Below are 15769 nucleotides of genomic sequence, written 5' to 3'. Positions count from 1 at the left end.
CACTCTCCACGACTTCCTGGAGGGAACTTTTTTTTTTTCTTCATTTCTTTTTTTTAAATTTAAAAAAAAATTTTTTTCCCATATGCTTTTGAGTTGAAAATTTTTTTTCCCTTTTTCTCCCCCCCCACCCTCCCCAAGACGGCGCACAATCTGACATAGGCTTTACATTTACATACCCATTAAACATATTTTCACATTAGTGGTGTTGTAAGTAAAAATTAAAACCAATAGGAGGAACCATCAGAAAGATGAAACAAAATTCAACTTAAGGTAAAATTAAGTGAGAGCGATTCGACTTCCATAGTTCTTTCTTTGGATGTGGACAGCATTTTCCATCCCGAGGCCTCTGGAGATGTCTTAGATCCTCGTAATGCTGAGAAGGGTTCAGTTTAACATTCTTAGTCATTGCATAACGTGGCTGCTATTGTACACAAAGTACTCCTGGTTCTGCTCACTTCACTCCGCATCAGACCATACAAGTCTTTCCAGGTTTTTCTGAAGTCAGCCTGTTCATCATTTCTTATAGCACAATAGTATTCCATTCCATTCCTATACCACAACTTGCTGAGCCATTCCCCAAGTGATGGGCAGCCTCTCAATTTCCCATTCTTTGCCACCACAAAAAGAGCTGCTATGAATATTTTTGTCCATGTGGGTCCTTTTCCCATTTGTTTGATCTCTTTGGGATACAGCCTTAGAGGGGCTATTGCTGGGTCAAAGGGTATGCACATTTTTGTAGCCCTTTGGGCATAGTTCCGGAGGGAACTCTCTACCCTTGCTTTGTTCTGGTAGCCCCACAGCCGGGATTGTACCAGGTACATAGTACCAGCTAAATAAAGATCTGTCCAGCCAGGCCTGGATTCAGATCCCCCAGGCCAAAGCCAGGCTTCAGACTCGAGCCCAGTCCCCTCCGACTCTGAATCCCGCGTCACGGGCTAGCCCCTTCTGGGTTCGGGTTCCGACGCTGTGAGATCAGGGCCAGGTATTTCATTGGTCCGAGGGTCCTCTTCATGCGTAACCTGAGGTCAGACCACCTTGGATGACTCACGCAGTAGCCCCAGGGCTGTCGGGAGGAAGGTACTGCGGTGCCCCTCCTCGGCTGGACCAACCTTGACTTCCTCCGCCCCTCGGTGACTTCCTGGCCTCGATACCCCTCCCCGTCTTGTTCTAGTGATCTCCGGCACCTTTGCGGCAGCTGGGAGGAGGAGGAGGAGGACGAGGAGGAAGAGGGAGTCTTGTAGCTAGGGGGTAAGGCAAAGATCGCAGGGCATGAGAAGTGCGTGAAGACTATGGGCTCTGGGTTCGAATGCTAATGCTACTTGGGTGACCCAAAGCGAGTCACTTGACCTGTGGCTAAGCTCCTTCCGGCTGAGTCACTAAACCTTGGTCCCGAGGGGGCGGTCGGAGTCCCCAGGCTCGGCCCCGGAGCACGCTCCACGCTGCCGCAGGACGGGGTCTCTGACACTGCGCTCACCCCGCCCCCGAGGCAGGGAAGGCCCCGCCCCGCGCAAGGATTGGCCCAGGGGCCCCCCTGCGGGGCTCGGGAGCCCCGCCCCAGCCCGCCCCCTATCCTGCCGCTCTGGTTTGGGGCTCGGGCGCCCGGGCGCTCGGCTCGCTGGGGGCCGAGGCAGCACTTGGGCTGCGCCTCGCCGGGGAGGGCGGGCCGGGCTGGGGAGGGGAAGGCAAGGTAAGGGAAGGGCGGACGAGAGCCAGGCCCAGACCAGCCGAGCCGGCAGCCCGCCTATGCGCCCCGAAGGTCGGCCCGGGGGGGAGCACCTGGCCCGGGCCCAGGGCAGCCCGCGAGGTGAGGAACTGGGAGCCGGGCGCTAGGGGTGGGGGCCTCCCGGGCTGTGTCGCTGCGTCGGTGGGGTGGACGGGCTGACTGACGGGGTCTCCGCGGCGGGGATGGGCGCCTGGAGGCCGCCTTGCTGGGGCAGAGAATGTTACAACGAGAAACAATGTAGCGGGTGGACGCTTAGCAGCGGCCTTAGCGCCCCAGCCGCCTCTTTTTACAGCGGGTGAAACTGAGGCTCAGAGGTGACGAGGGAGACTCTCCCAAGAGATCGGGACCCGAGGCCCCTGACTTGCAGCAGCCCCGTCGTGGAGCTCGGGATCTAGCTTTGGCTTCTGGCGCCCCTCCCCCTTGGCGATTGTTTATTTCTCTCCATGCCAGCCGGGCCGGGTGGGTGGGTGGGGGCACGGTTTCGAGTCCTCGATCTGACCCATGACCTCTGGCACCTAGCATCTCCGCGCCCCCCCCACCCCGCATCTAGAAGATTGGACTGGACGATCTCTAGGTGCTCTTCTCTCTGCAGACCCTTCCCCTGAGTTTAGTGCGTCGGGGTAGCCGGCGTCCCGGGGGAGGGGATCTGAGCAGGTGGGTTCCCCCAAAACCCTCGTTAATACCCCCGCGGGGCTCTTCTCCGTCCCGCAGGAGGAGCCCCGGCGTGACCCCGTGTGCGCGCCCCCCACGCGCGGACCATGCATTGCGAGGTGGCCGAGCCGCAGAAGCCGGGTGCGCCTTTCTACGAGGTGCTGGTGGCCAAGCGGCCGGGGGCCGGCGGGCCTGGCGGCGGGCCGGGTGGCGGCAGCAGCCCCGCGGGGGCGCCCAAGGAGCTGGCCCCTGGCCCCGGCCATGGGCGAGTAGCCGCCGCGGCCGCGGCCGCCGCCGCCTTCCTGCACTCTCCGATGGCCTTCAAGATCACGCTGAGCGCTGGCGGGGCGGGGGGCGAAGGGCCCGAGCAGCAGCCGCCGCCGCCGCCGCCGCAGCCGGCCCGGGGCCCGCGCGACGTCGGGCTGCCCGTGCTAGAACAGCTGCTCCCCAAGGGCCTGGGGCCGCAGCCTGCCCGGCCCAGGAGCCCCAAGGACTTCTTCCCGCAGAAGCCGCAGCCGCCTGGGACCAAAGGTGAGTGAGAGCCGCAGAGCGCCCAGCTGCCCGTCCCCTCCTCCGCACGCGCCCCCTGGCATCGGGCACGGCCGGGCTGGCGGCCGACGACTTCCCCCAAAGTTCCCCGGCTCTGTGGTCGGGGACTCCCGTGCCCTGGCAGCCAGCGAGGCAGAACAGATTGGGAGGCCGGACTGACAGGCCGCCCCCTCCCCAAATCTGATTTCTGGTTGGTACCAGAGGGATGTGCGTGTTTGGGGTGGGATATGAGGCCATGTCTAGTCCTAGAAAGGTTCTGAATGTACCGGAGATAACAACTTGTGGGGGCAGTGGGGGCAGAAACCCTGCAGAAGTTAAGCTGAGTGCTGGATAAAGCCCCGTTGACCTTGGCTCAGTCTTTCTAAAGTCAGGACTTGTGTTGTGGGGGTAGCCTTTGGGTGCCCCCACACTCCACCCCCATCACTCCTAGGTACCAGCCCAGGCACTGATTTCTTTCACCAGAAAAGGTGGGTGAGGATGTGAATGTTGGGGGGTGCTGCCAGAGCAGAGACTGGTTAGGAAGTGTCTAATTTGACTCTGATCATGGGGAGAGGGGTTTGCATATAGAAGGCTCCTGTTGTATAATTAGAGGCTTGGTGGTGTCTACCTGATAAAGGCCCATGCTAGACTGTCATGCTTGTGTTTCTATTTGGATCTTTTAGTGTGTGTGCACACACAGATGTGGGCAGGCGGGTGTGTTTGGGAGGTGGGCCCAAGGAGGGTATTGGGAGGGCTCCAGCTTCTTTCCCCCATCCGTGTTCCCCAGGGGTATCCAGCCAGGCATTCACCCTCTTCTCCCTCCCAGGCTTCCCAGCCCCCTGGGGGTGGTGTTCGAGGGTGGGATGCCCCCCAGCCTGGACCATCCAGGATGTTAGGGACTCCCTGTGCCCATCCTGAGTTTAATTAGAGGCTGTGGGGGGGGGGGCTGTGGACATGTTCTTCTCATCAGAGTTAATTATTATTGAGCAGAAATTTATAAAGGTTCACCCTTGGCGATAAATTAACCAGAGGTTCTTAGTTGCTCTTTGAGCAGGGGATTTTGGGGGGAAACTACAGGGCTCTGTGTTTGGACAGCTCGGCAGTCATGTTGTCGTAGCAACCAGCTTTTGGGAACTCTCTGTTTAGAGAGATGACACATCCCATTTCCAGGTAGTTCCTCAGGAAGAGCGAGAAGACAGTTTGTGTGCACAGGGCGAATGGGGCTGAGCTGTGGGTCTCCCTCAGGTTGAGCCCACTCTGGGGACTCAGCAAATGGGGGCCTTCAAGCCCCTTTCCTCAAGGACCAAGTGAATGCCCAAACTGGAGATTTTGAGGGAAATATTGAGAAAGACAGTGGCTGTTCTTTTAAGCAAATAACACACACACACACACACACACACACACACACAGAGCTCTGGTCTCTGCTGTTATTATCACTGTCATCCATGGGCTTTGCTTCTACCGAGAGGATGGGGAAGAAGGCCTGATGCTGTGGTTATGCGGTTGACTTTGGGTCCCTGCTGGTGGTGAATAATTTATTCGAAGTGGCGCATCACTGCTGAGCTCATGCAATAAAGGAGTTAGGAGTCTGAGCTGGGAGGAGCCTCTGAGTTGGTCTTCTCCCTTGGCTGCCCACCGCCCCCAATCATCTTCTAGAGAAATACTTCTTTATCAGCAAGAGTTGACCAGACAGTATATTCATAGGATTGTAGGCTTTGAAGTTGAAGGGACCTTAGAACACTGAGCAGAGGTTGTCAGAGCTGGGACAGGCCTTAGAACAGAGGATAATGGAGCTGGGAAGGAGCTCAGAGCAGGGGTTCTTAATCTTTTTTTGTCATAGACTTATTTGGCAATTTTGGTGAACCTGAGGGACCATTTTTCAAAATGATGTTTATAAATACATAAAATAAAATATGTAGGTTTTTAAAGGAAACCAATTACATTGAAATACAGGTATCAAAATTTTTTTTAAAAAAACTAAATTCAGGGGCTTCTTGTTAGAATTCTCTACCTTAGAACATAGATTGTTAGAGCTGGGCAGCACCTAAGAACCTCAGAGATGAATGGAACCTAAGAACTCCAAATGTCAGAGCTGGAAGGAGTCTTAGGGATCAGGTAGTTTAACCCACCCATTTTACTTTAGAGGAAACTGAGGCCCAGAGGCAGTTAGTGAATGGGCCAAGACAGCAGTCACCAGCAGTAGAAAGTAGACCAGTGTGCTGTGTGTACAGATCCATCCACTTCTCCCTAGTAAGTGTTGAACCAGACTCTGTGGGGCTGTTTGTAGGCCAAGGTCTTTCCTGGTCGCAGCCACTACCGTGTTCCCAGACTTTGTTTTGGTTCTAGGCTGGGGTTGGAAAGCCCCTGGGTTTGTGCCCCAGGCCAAAATCTTTGAAACAGGATTTTCCTTGAGGAAGAAGTTGTTAGGGACAAGAGCACTGGATTGGGAGGTCACAGGCCTGGATATGAAGGCCCATCTCTGCTGTCGACGGTCTGTGTGACTTTGGAAGAAATGACTTCTCCTCTTGGAGTCCCAATTTCCTGGGTAGAGTCTTCGGCTCCTTGGGATTTAGCAGTCTGTGAATTTCCCCGTGGAACTATGGATGAAGAAGGAAAAAGCCAGTGCTTTTAAAGCCCTGTTAGGAGACCCAGCAGGGCTTATCCTCCTACAGATAAGGGTTTGGGACCTGAAGGGGTGAAGAGTAAAGAGCCAGGTCTCCTGAGGTCCAGGCTGGCAGTTTGCCCTGCAGTGAGCAGCCTCTCTTTTCAGGGCTCTGGAGCCTCCCAGCTGCCTCTGAGAAGATCTCCCATTTGTCCTGTAGGCATCTAGCTTGTATTTAGTTGTTTGCTTGTCTCATCTGTCAGCTCCATAAAGGCAGTGACTGTTTTTGCCTTTCTTTGTATCCCCAGCACTGCTATGCCCCAGCCTGTCTACCTGACCTGAAGCAAGAGGCTTCAACTCTTAGGGTCTTAGGCCTGTCCCCGTTCTGACATTCGTTGTTCCAAAGGCCCTCCCACCTTTAATATCCTCAGTTCCAAGGGCCCTCCCAGGGCTGACATTCCCTGTTCTAAGGCCCTCCCAGCTTTGACATCCTCTGTTCTAAGGGCCCTTCCAGGGCTGACATTCTCTGTTCCAAGGGCCCTTCTAACTCTACCATTCCTTGGTATAAGGTAACTGAGGTTGGGATGGAGAGAGGGTGAATCCTTTTAAAATAAGAAAGCCGAGAGAGCTTCGGGCCAGAATATTGGCAGCTGCAGAACGTCAGGACAAGTCCTGAACATATTATTCCTTGGTCTGGGGTTAGATTACAGATGATCAGCCCTCTGCCTGAGATTCATCCCTGATATAGGACTGGATCAAGGGCCTTCCAGATGAAGTGGAGAGTGTATCTGTAAACATCGTGATCAGATGTGGTTTCCAATTTGGGGCAGCAAGAGCCAGGAAAGCTGCAGTGATAGTATCACTGTTAACACTAATAACCATTTAATGTTTACGGTAAACTGTTTCTTGGTTCTTTTTTTTAGAGGCCCTGTGGGTCAGCAGGAAGAGCCCCAGAAGGAGAGCTAGGAGGTCTTGGTCCAGTTCTGTCACTTGCTTATATGTCTCTAATTGTTTCCATGTTATCTTTCCTACTAGAGTGTAACCTCCTTGAGGGCTGGGATGGTTTTTTCTTTTTTTTTCTTTCTTTTCTCTCTGTCTCTCTTTCTCTCTCCTCTCCTCTCTCTCCTCTCTGTCTCAGTCTCTGTCTCTCTGTCTCTCTCTCCTCTCTCTCCTCTCTCTCTGTCTCTGTCTCTCTCTCTCTCTTCTCCTCTCCTCTGTCTCTGTCTCTCTTTCTTTCTCTCTCTGCTCTCTCTGCTCTCTCCTCTCTCTTCTCTCTCTCTCTCTCTCTCTCTCTCTCTCTCTCTCTCTCTCTCTCTCTCTCTCTCTCTCTCTCTCTCTCTCTCTCTCTTTTTGGCCTTTCTTGGTTTCTGTTGGTACGATGGAATCAGGAAGATCCCAGTTCACATATGACCTTAGACACTTACTAGCTCTGTGACCCTGGAAAAGTCGCTTTACCTATGTCTGCCTTAGTTTCCTCAACTATAAAATGGAAATAATACTAACATCTACCTTGAAGGGTTGTTGTGAGATAGTATTTGTGAAACTGCTTGGCATATAGTAGAAGCTTAATAAATGTGTGTTTCCTTTCTTCTGTCCTTGGTTTCTCCAGGGCTTAGCATGGTGCCTGGCACCTGGTTATCACTTATTAAATTGTTTGTTGTATGAATTTTGGGAAGTTATTTCTCCCAGATGTGCCTCAGTTTCCCCTTGTAATGAAAGTCTGTTGGACCAGGTGATAATCTTTTTTTTTTTTTTGCTTCCTTTTTGGTGAGGCGGTTGGGGTTAAGTGACTTGCCCAGGGTCACACAACTAGGAAGAGTTACCAGGTGATAATCTTTGAGCCCATGTGGCTGGAAGGTTGGATGCTCTAAGATTCTACGTCCTCAGGTCCGGTTCTGCCCTGACATCCCCTGGTCTCGGGGTTAGGATTCCTGAGGGCTCCCAAGGGGAAGCAGCCACCGTGTGTGAGAAGTGTGCTTTGGTTTTGTTCTTAACCTACTCTCTGCTCCGACGCAGGGATGGTTGGTGAAACAAACAGCTGTCAGGGAGAGAGTGGAAGGAGGCTCTCGCTGGGTACGGACCTAGCTCTGGGCAGGGTCCAGCCTGCTTGTGGAGCTATTCTTCATTCAACCCCTGAAGTTTACAGATGGGGAAACTGAGGCTGGGGGCCAGATTAGTTTGAGCAGAAAAAATGTCCCTGAGGAGAATGGAGAGATGTCAGATCAGCTCTTCAAGATCCTCCTTTCTCAGTTTCCTGTTCAATGAAATGAGGAACTTGAACTAGGTGTTCTTTAAGGGCTGTTCCAGCTCTGGCATTCTATGATTTGAGGATCTCTGTTCTCAGGCCCCTCCAAGTTTTGACTTTCCCTGTTCTAAGGCCCCTTCCAGCTCTGACATTCCCTGTCCTGAGGATCTTTCCCACTTTAAATTCTATGTTCCATTTGAAGGTCTTAAATGTAAAATGTTCTCTCAGGTAATTCTTTTCCTCGCAAAAAAGCTTGAACAAGTCAAATCAGCAAGCATTAATTCAGCATCTCCTGAATGTGTCAGGAGACATGTGCCAGGCACTGAGCTAAGCCTTGAAAGGCACTTGTGCGGGGTATGTGTGACAGTGGCTTAGTTGGGATGACCCTGTAGGGTTGCTGGCAGTTATACCTGGCTGACTATTCCCTTCTCCCATTTAAAAATGTAATATTCCTTTTTTTTTTGTTTTTAGTTAGCAAAATTCTATTTTCTCTGCTTCCTTCTTCCCCCATCCCCAATGAAGGAAAAAAGGAAAGCTAATATACCCTTGTAACAAAAATGCAGAGACAAACCAAACACCGTGTCCCCAAGTGGGTGTCTTGTGGTGCACTGAGACCATCAGCTCTTTGTCAGGAGGTGGGTAGCTTCTTCCCTTATGAGCTCCCTGGACTTGCTTTAATCAGAGTTTCCTCAGTCTTTCAAAGATGATTTTCTTTTCAACCTTTCTGCTGTTGTATAAAGGGTTCTGCAGATTCTGCTCACTTCACTCTGCATAAGTCTATATAGATCTTCCTAGATTTCTTTGAAGTATTTCCCTTCATCATTTTTTTTTTAGTGAGGCAATTGGGGTTAAATGACTTGCCCAGAGTCACACAGTAGTATGTGTCTGAGGCCGGATTTGAACTCAGGTCCTCCTGACTCCAGGGCTGGTGCCCTATCCACTGTGCCACCTAGCTGCCCCTCCCTTCATCATTTCTTATGGCACAGTTGTATTAATATCCATATACCATAATTTGTTCAACCAGTCCCCAATTGATGGGTACCCCCCTTGGTTTTTGGTATTTTGCTTCCACAAAAAGAATGGCTATAACTATTTTTTCCATATGCTCCTTTTCCTGTCTGATTGGTTTGAGGTCCCCCTGTTCTTTCATGCCCTCCATCCCCCAGTTCTGCTCCTTGTCATTTTCATCAGGAAGGACAGACCAAGCATTTGCATTTCCGTAGCCAGCCCTTTTCTTACCCCAGCTCTGTGGTTGGTACAAGAGTTATTTCTGTGACAGTCTCACAGCTAAAGATCAGGGCTGGGTCCCTGACTATCGAAATTCACTGCACTCTCCCTTAGATATGTCTCCTAGCATCACCGTGGTAGAAAGGTAATTTTTTCATCCTGTGACATGAGGGGAGAAATTTTATTTCACTGTTGTTTCTTTTTTCAAAGGCACTGGTGAGGTCCCTGGAATAATGAGGACCATACATTTTAATGTGTGAAGTTTCAAATAAAAGAAGAGAGAGAGAGAGACAGACAGACAGACAGACACACACACACACACACACACACACACACACACAGACTGAGAGAGAGAGACTGAGAGAGAGAGATATTAGAGATATTCCTGGCCAAACATGAGCCTTGGGGCAAAGAGAAGCATGTTTTAGTGTTTCACAAATATCTGTTTTGTGCATAGCTGAGCCTCTTACAGGGATGTGGCTAGGATGCCTCTCCCTTGGATTCTCTGAGAATGAGCCCGTGGTTTTAATTTTGTCTCTGGACCTTGGCATTCTCCATTCTCATGGGATGGCTGTGAGACCTTGCTGGCTGGGCGGCTTGGCATGGGACAGGTATCCTCCTAGTCCATCAGGCTGCGTGGTGGTCGCAGATTGTCTGGGAGTGTGGCGTTCCTGCCCTCCGATTCCTGGGCTCTGTTTGCCTTTGCAGGCACTGTCGGTCCTAGGGAGCCAGGGCACCTCCAGCCTCTTCGTACGTGCCATGTAGGATTATATTTTTAATATGGTGTGGTTTTGCCTCAGATCTGATAGAGAATGGTCTCCTCCAGTCAGCCCCCTCAGCCTACCCAGCTTGATGGGCCTGCAGGCTTATTTTTATAATGCCTTCAAAGTCCCCATCACTGTCAGTCGAGCTCAGTGAATCATTAAAAAGGGAAAGGGACTCCTGTGTTCTTTGTTTGCAGGTTGCCTAATTAGTCTCATTTTCCTTTCCTTGATTTTGTCCTGTGAATTTTGGCCTGATGTTATAGGCAGGTTTTTCTAACCATTTTTGGTTAGGATATTTTTAAAAAGGAGAAAAGAGGTCATTTGGAAGTGGCCTGGGTGTTTTGTCTGTTGCCGACTGTAAATCTCATGCTGGGGGAGTCATTTCCCCCATTGTTGGGCTTTGCTAGAGAAGGTGGCCTCTGGGGCAGAGGTGGAGGGTTGGAAGGAGCCCACAGCCCTACTCCCATCTAGAGAGACAAGTTCAAATCTGCTTTTTGCTGGTTAAGATAGTTTGATTTAAAAAAAAAATTATGTGAAGGTCTTATTTGGACTTGACGGTTTTCAAAATGGGGGGTGGGAGAATGTGAGTGTTTTTGTTTATATTCGGCCACACAAAGACCCTTCAGTATAAGTCGGGGTTGGGGGTGGGGAGGGAGGGAAGGAAACAGACTTTGAAACTGTCTTTGAAAAATTCCATCAGCAGAGTCTGAGGGCTGTGCAGCCTCAGGCCCAGCCCAGGGCCCTGGCCGGGCTGGGAAGGCCCCTAAAGTGGACTTCCTTTGTAGCCATAGTCCTTGGCACAGTTAATCACTGTCATTGGCATCAGGTGCTAAAGTGTGGGCCCGATTGGCCACTGACCTGGGGCTGGAGCTAGTGAAGGCCTCCCGATGAGGATGGAGGGCAGTGGGGTTACCAGGTATGGCAGAGGGGTGGCAGGGGGTGTCTTCTGTAACCTTTCTGCTCTCCCACATCCCAGAAACTGAAAGGAAACAGATACCCCACCTCTGCCTGCCACTGCTGCCCCCAGCCCGTTTTAAAGGCCCCTCACTCCTCTGCTTTTCCTCTCAAGTTTGAATTTTTTCCTTTTCCTATTCTACTTGAAGAATGCTTTCCTCAGGAGCTCTTGGGTGATTGAGAAGGCATTAGCCTACCCTGTTGGAGGCAGATGGACTAAGGAGGGAAAGCCACTTGTCGGCCATTCTTGGAGAGTCGGAATCCTTGGGCGGATGGGTAGCAGACTGAATACGATCCAAGTGGGATCTGCCTCCCCTGTCCCGTCCCCTCTCCCCACACACACTCAGGCACGGGGGCCAATGTTATGAGCTGTGGCCCAAGAGTCCCCACAGAACCAGCTGGTGTTAGGGGCCCTGTTGGGGAGCCTGCCGGAAATCAGAGTAGATGGCACCTAAAATCGAACCCCAAACTATGTCGGTTTGGGCCAGTTTTCAGTTCACATGTCTCATAATTTGGGAAGACTTGTCCAGCCTCATGGACACATCTGGTTGGTAAAAACCCATCCGAGGACTCTTTATAGAATCCAGGATTTGCTAACTGACTGATGAGTACAGAGGCCCTTTCCTCTGCCTCGCTGATCCTTTCGATGGTGTGTGTGTGTGTGTGTGTGTGTGTGTGTGTGTGTGTGTGTGTGGCAGGGATGACTGGCCTAGGACCTGGAGTCGGCTGGAAGGCTTGTTGATGGGATCTCTGATGAAAGGACCGTAAGAAATAAAAGAATCCCAGGCCCTCCGTAAATCACCTTATTTCTCTGGGGCTGTTGACTCTAAGGAAAATGGGAGAGTGTTGGTATATGTTGTGTGGCCGGGTTGTTGGGGCTTGTTATTATGTATTTATATTTTTGGGGGGTTAGTATGCACTGGGGGGGTGCTAGTACTTGAAGAATAAATTGATCATTGGCCAGGGGGATTTGTAAAAGCATGGCCCAGAGCCTCCCTAATGTCCCTCCAGAATCCTCCTTCGCCAGCCCACCCCCATAAAGAGAAGGAATAGGACAAAGAGCATCTCCATCCTTTCTTCCGAGCCTCACTTGGATTTCTTTTGGGGGGTTTGATTTTTTTAAAAAGAAGTTGGGTAAAAAATATGGCTTTGACCAGACGATGTGAAAACCTGTAAAAACTGACTTTAAAAACACGAATCCCGCTTGTTGTCTTAAGCTCCAGAGGGGTTGGGGAGTTGGTTTACTTTGGCATTCTGTCGGACTATATGAAACGCCTCTCTGGGGGCTCGGTATTTTAATACCTAGTAGAAGTTTGTATAACAGTAGATGATATATTCTGCCTGCCTTCCAGCCCCGTAAATAAATTGCACGTGCAGGCAGGGGCAGGGAGGATCCGCCATGGAAGGGGAAGCTTAATTTTTTTCTACTGAATCACTTAAGTGTTTGGTCTTGTCGGGTGCCGGGCAGGAGGAAGCCGGGCGCGCAGCATCAGTCCCAGCGGGAAGTAGGCGTGAGTCCGCCGAGGCAGGCCTGAGGCTCGCTGTGGACCGTACCTCTCTGCACACACCCTGTCTGCCCTATTCAACAAAGCCTCAAGGCCGAAAAGGAAGACAAGATGATAGAATTGTTAATTGTATCATAAACATGGAATCCAATCACTTCCCCCTTTTCAAAGCCCTGTTGGCCTCAGCAGGCACCGGGTGGGGAGCCGTAATTGTGTTTCTGTCTTGAGACCCAAGTCCATGGCGGTGTGTAGCTGGGGACTACACTGACCATTTCCAGCCTGTAACAAAAAAGGCTCTCCATTCTGGAGACACCATTAAATATTTCATGCTTAGACCAAACTCCATTCTTTTCTCCGTTCCTCCTTTCCCCCCCCTCCCTATAATAAGTTTAAATATTAATTCTCTGGAATGTCAGATGCCGAAAGCAAAGCGTTTAATGAGCTGCCGTTTCAAATATCTCGGGGTGGGTTTATGAAACCGGAGATTTCCCTGGGAGGGAGGGGATGGGTGGCCGAGGCTCATGGCAGAGAGATAGGCGAACCCAAGCCTTCTTATTTACTTTTAGAAAAGGGAAAAAGCATTGAAAGCAGGTATTTTATGTGCAGGAGGATGAAGAGCCGCTGAGATTTGACCATAAAATGTCTGTACGCGAGTGTCCACAAAGGTACAGGGGAATACCGACCGACGTGACTGTGTGGACATGGGTGTATTTTTTACGGCTGTGTTTTTATTTTGTTTTGTTTTGTTTTTGTTTTTGTTTTTTTGGGGTGGGGGTGCAGGGTCATTCTCTTTTCTCCTCCTGGCCAGCTGGCTTTAATTCTGCCTGGATGCCACTACAAGGCCAGATGATTGATCAAACAGTCCTTTGGACTTCTGGAGCCGTCTGCGTGAGAATATTCGAGCCCCGAAGCTTTTCACTGAAGATGGGCTCAATGTGTCTCCTCCAACTGCCTGATTTAAAATTGAGTGAATGAGTGAGTGTGTGTGTGTGTGTGTGTGTGTGTGTGTGTGTGTGTGTGTGTGTGTGTGTAGGGGGACACGGAGAGGGGGAGAAGAAGAGTGTGAGGAAATGGACCTCAAGCAGCTGCCCCCTCTCAGCTCAGTGACCCCAAATCAAAATGTGGACCAGGCTCGAGAGATGCAGAGGGCACTGGGCCGACCCTCGGTCACACAGAGTTAGTTAATTTGTGGCTGTGCCTGGAGTCGGCGGTGCAAACCCAGGCCCTGCCAGTGGAACAATGCGCTCAGCAGCCTGTCAATCTGGAGCCCCCGTTGGGGAGTCGAGGGAGGACAGAGGGAGCAGACACTCTTGTTAAGTAGGTGCTAAGCTCTGTTTTTTCACTGCTGTTCAGGGGCCTCGGCACCCTTCCACAAAGACCTCTGCTGCTTTGAACTTGTGGCCTTCTCTGTCAATGGTGGAATTGTGTGGATGGAAGGCACGTTAGAGGTGGCTGATGCCAAGTCCAGTGTTCAGTGATCTCAGGTGGAGTGGCACATGCAGCTGGCACTGGTCAGTGCCATCATTCACCCCTCCTTCTGTCCATCTACTCATTCAATCAACAAAAATGTGCTGAGTGCCTGATGTGATGAGACCCTAGACTAGAACTGAGGTAGGCAGAGGATCATAGGGTTGAGGACTGGAAAGTCCCCAGAAAGGTGGAATGACTTGAACCCAGACTTTTGACGCCCAAGTCCAGTGACCTTTATGTTACCATTCAGGCCTCACCTCCTTGCTCAGGCCAGGACCTGCTGTATCAGCCTTAGGAAGGAGTCAGGGTTGGGGGCGAGGTGGACTAGGTAGGGGAGAGAGCCCTGGACCTCGAGGCCTGATGCTTTGGTCCAGAAGCTAGAGGAGTGGGTTCAAATTCCACCTGCCATTTACCTAGTCACCCCTCTAGGGCCTTGGGCATGTTCCTTAGACGCTCTGAGCCTCAGTGTCCTTCCCTCTAAGGCAGGGTTGGACTGGGTGTCCCTGAGGATCATTCCAAGCATCCGTCTGTGGCACTGGGGTCTTGTTCACTCTGTGACCTTGGGCAGCTCCCGTCTCCTCCTTGCTCTTCAGCATAAAACCAGGGAGGCTGGACCTGATCAGAGGGTCCAATGCTTTGTGTCAGCTGTGGGCTGTCAAAGTCTCCTTGTCCCTGTGTGGATCCTCCTGGGAGAGGAGAGAGTAGCCAGTGGGAGGGCTATCCTATCATCTGCCCGGAGACGTCAGTATCTTAGCTGCCCTCACCTCTGCCCAGCACAGACTCGGGGCTGCACTGAACGCTCTGGTCCCCAGGAATCTCAAGGCTTTGGGGAAATTCAGGGTATCTTGTCCTCCCCGGAAGGGACTGGGGATCCCTAAAGATCCTTCTCAGCTCTGACATTTTTTGAATCTATAATTTTTTCCCCTTTGTTTTTTTGGGGTGGGGTGGGGGAAGAAGCCCAGGAATTCTCTAGCCTCAGTCCCTCACCCTCCAGGGCAGCGTGCACCAGCCCTGCGTTAGGAGAAGATCTGGACGGTTGTTTTCCTTTTGTGGGGAGCTTGAGCGCCTCACTCTCCCATCAGATCTGGAGAAGCTGTATTAGTCACACATTTTTAAGACATTCCAAGCTCGGCGCGAGCGCCGCAGTCCCAGTGATCCCAGCCTTCTTTTTGTTCTCCCCCTCCCCTCCCCCTCCCCGTTCTTTTTCTTCTTCTTTAATATAAACCTTCCCCAGGCTGGGTTTACATTTAGGTTCCTGACGCCGTTACTCCTGGCGGATTCCACTTTCAGTTTCGTTAAAGAAAAATCTGTCTCGGGCTCCAGGTCCCGCGCTGGCCCAGCTCTGATGGGGGACAGCCAGTTTCCTCGCCTCCCTCCTATTGTCAGAAAGGGACAGGCTTTGTGGGCTAGAGCCACACGGGCTTCGCTGCTCTGCCGGGGGTGTTGGAGCTCCAGGGGACCCAAGCCCCTCGTTGTATGGCGGGAGAAACCGAGGCCTCTGCGGGACCCGCGTGAGCCGTCTCACTTCCAAATCCATCCATCCATCCATTAGTCCATGCACGTTTCTTAAGCCCCTGCTGGGCGCCCAGCACTGTCCTAGGTGCTGGAGGTACTGAACCAAAAATGGATTCATTCCTGTCCTCAGAGAGCTTCCGTTCTACTGCAGGGACACAGCTTCAGTGGAAGCTTTATTTAGTGACCCAGCTCGCTCTGGACTCTACCACTTGACCGGCTTCTGGATTTATAAAAGGTCCCGGAGGGGAGTCCTATTCTTTCCGGCCATCACAGGATGGTTCCAGTGTGGCGTCATCTGCTTTAGTTCACGGGCAGGGTTCAAAGGCTACAGGGTCCTTAACGACAGCGGCGTTTTAGGAAAATTCCTTAAGCCCGGTTTGATATGAATTGCTTCATTCGGGGTGTCCGGGCCTTCAAGGACGGCATTAATTGGAGTCCGGATAGGACCCCGTGGGAACCAGCATCCCAAGTCTGGAGCTAGAAGTCATCTCAGAGCCACGGAGACCAGACCCAGTGTCCCACGGCCACGAATGTGTCTGAATATCTCCAAAGTCCACTCCCTAAGAACCCCAGAATGTTCTCCTA

The 15769-nt window shown here is 51.6% G+C and overlaps 1 protein-coding gene across 1 annotated transcript in view; it reads left to right on the top strand.

Annotated features, from left to right (window-relative positions):
* Nucleotides 1-1620: 1620 nt before the first annotated feature.
* The window catches only part of GLIS1 (GLIS family zinc finger 1), a 265928-nt gene continuing 251779 nt past the window's right edge, over nucleotides 1621-15769 (top strand). The window contains 2 exon segments of the mRNA XM_020987813.2: nucleotides 1621-1804; nucleotides 2435-2905. Coding sequence (XP_020843472.2) covers nucleotides 2482-2905 — 424 coding nt within the window. The 5' untranslated portion in view covers nucleotides 1621-1804; nucleotides 2435-2481.

The sequence above is a fragment of the Phascolarctos cinereus genome, unplaced genomic scaffold (genome assembly GCF_003287225.1).
Source record: "Phascolarctos cinereus isolate Bilbo 61053 unplaced genomic scaffold, phaCin_HiC Scaffold_5;HRSCAF=322, whole genome shotgun sequence".
NCBI lineage: Eukaryota > Metazoa > Chordata > Mammalia > Diprotodontia > Phascolarctidae > Phascolarctos > Phascolarctos cinereus.
This window is presented reverse-complemented; position numbering and strand designations above follow the sequence as displayed.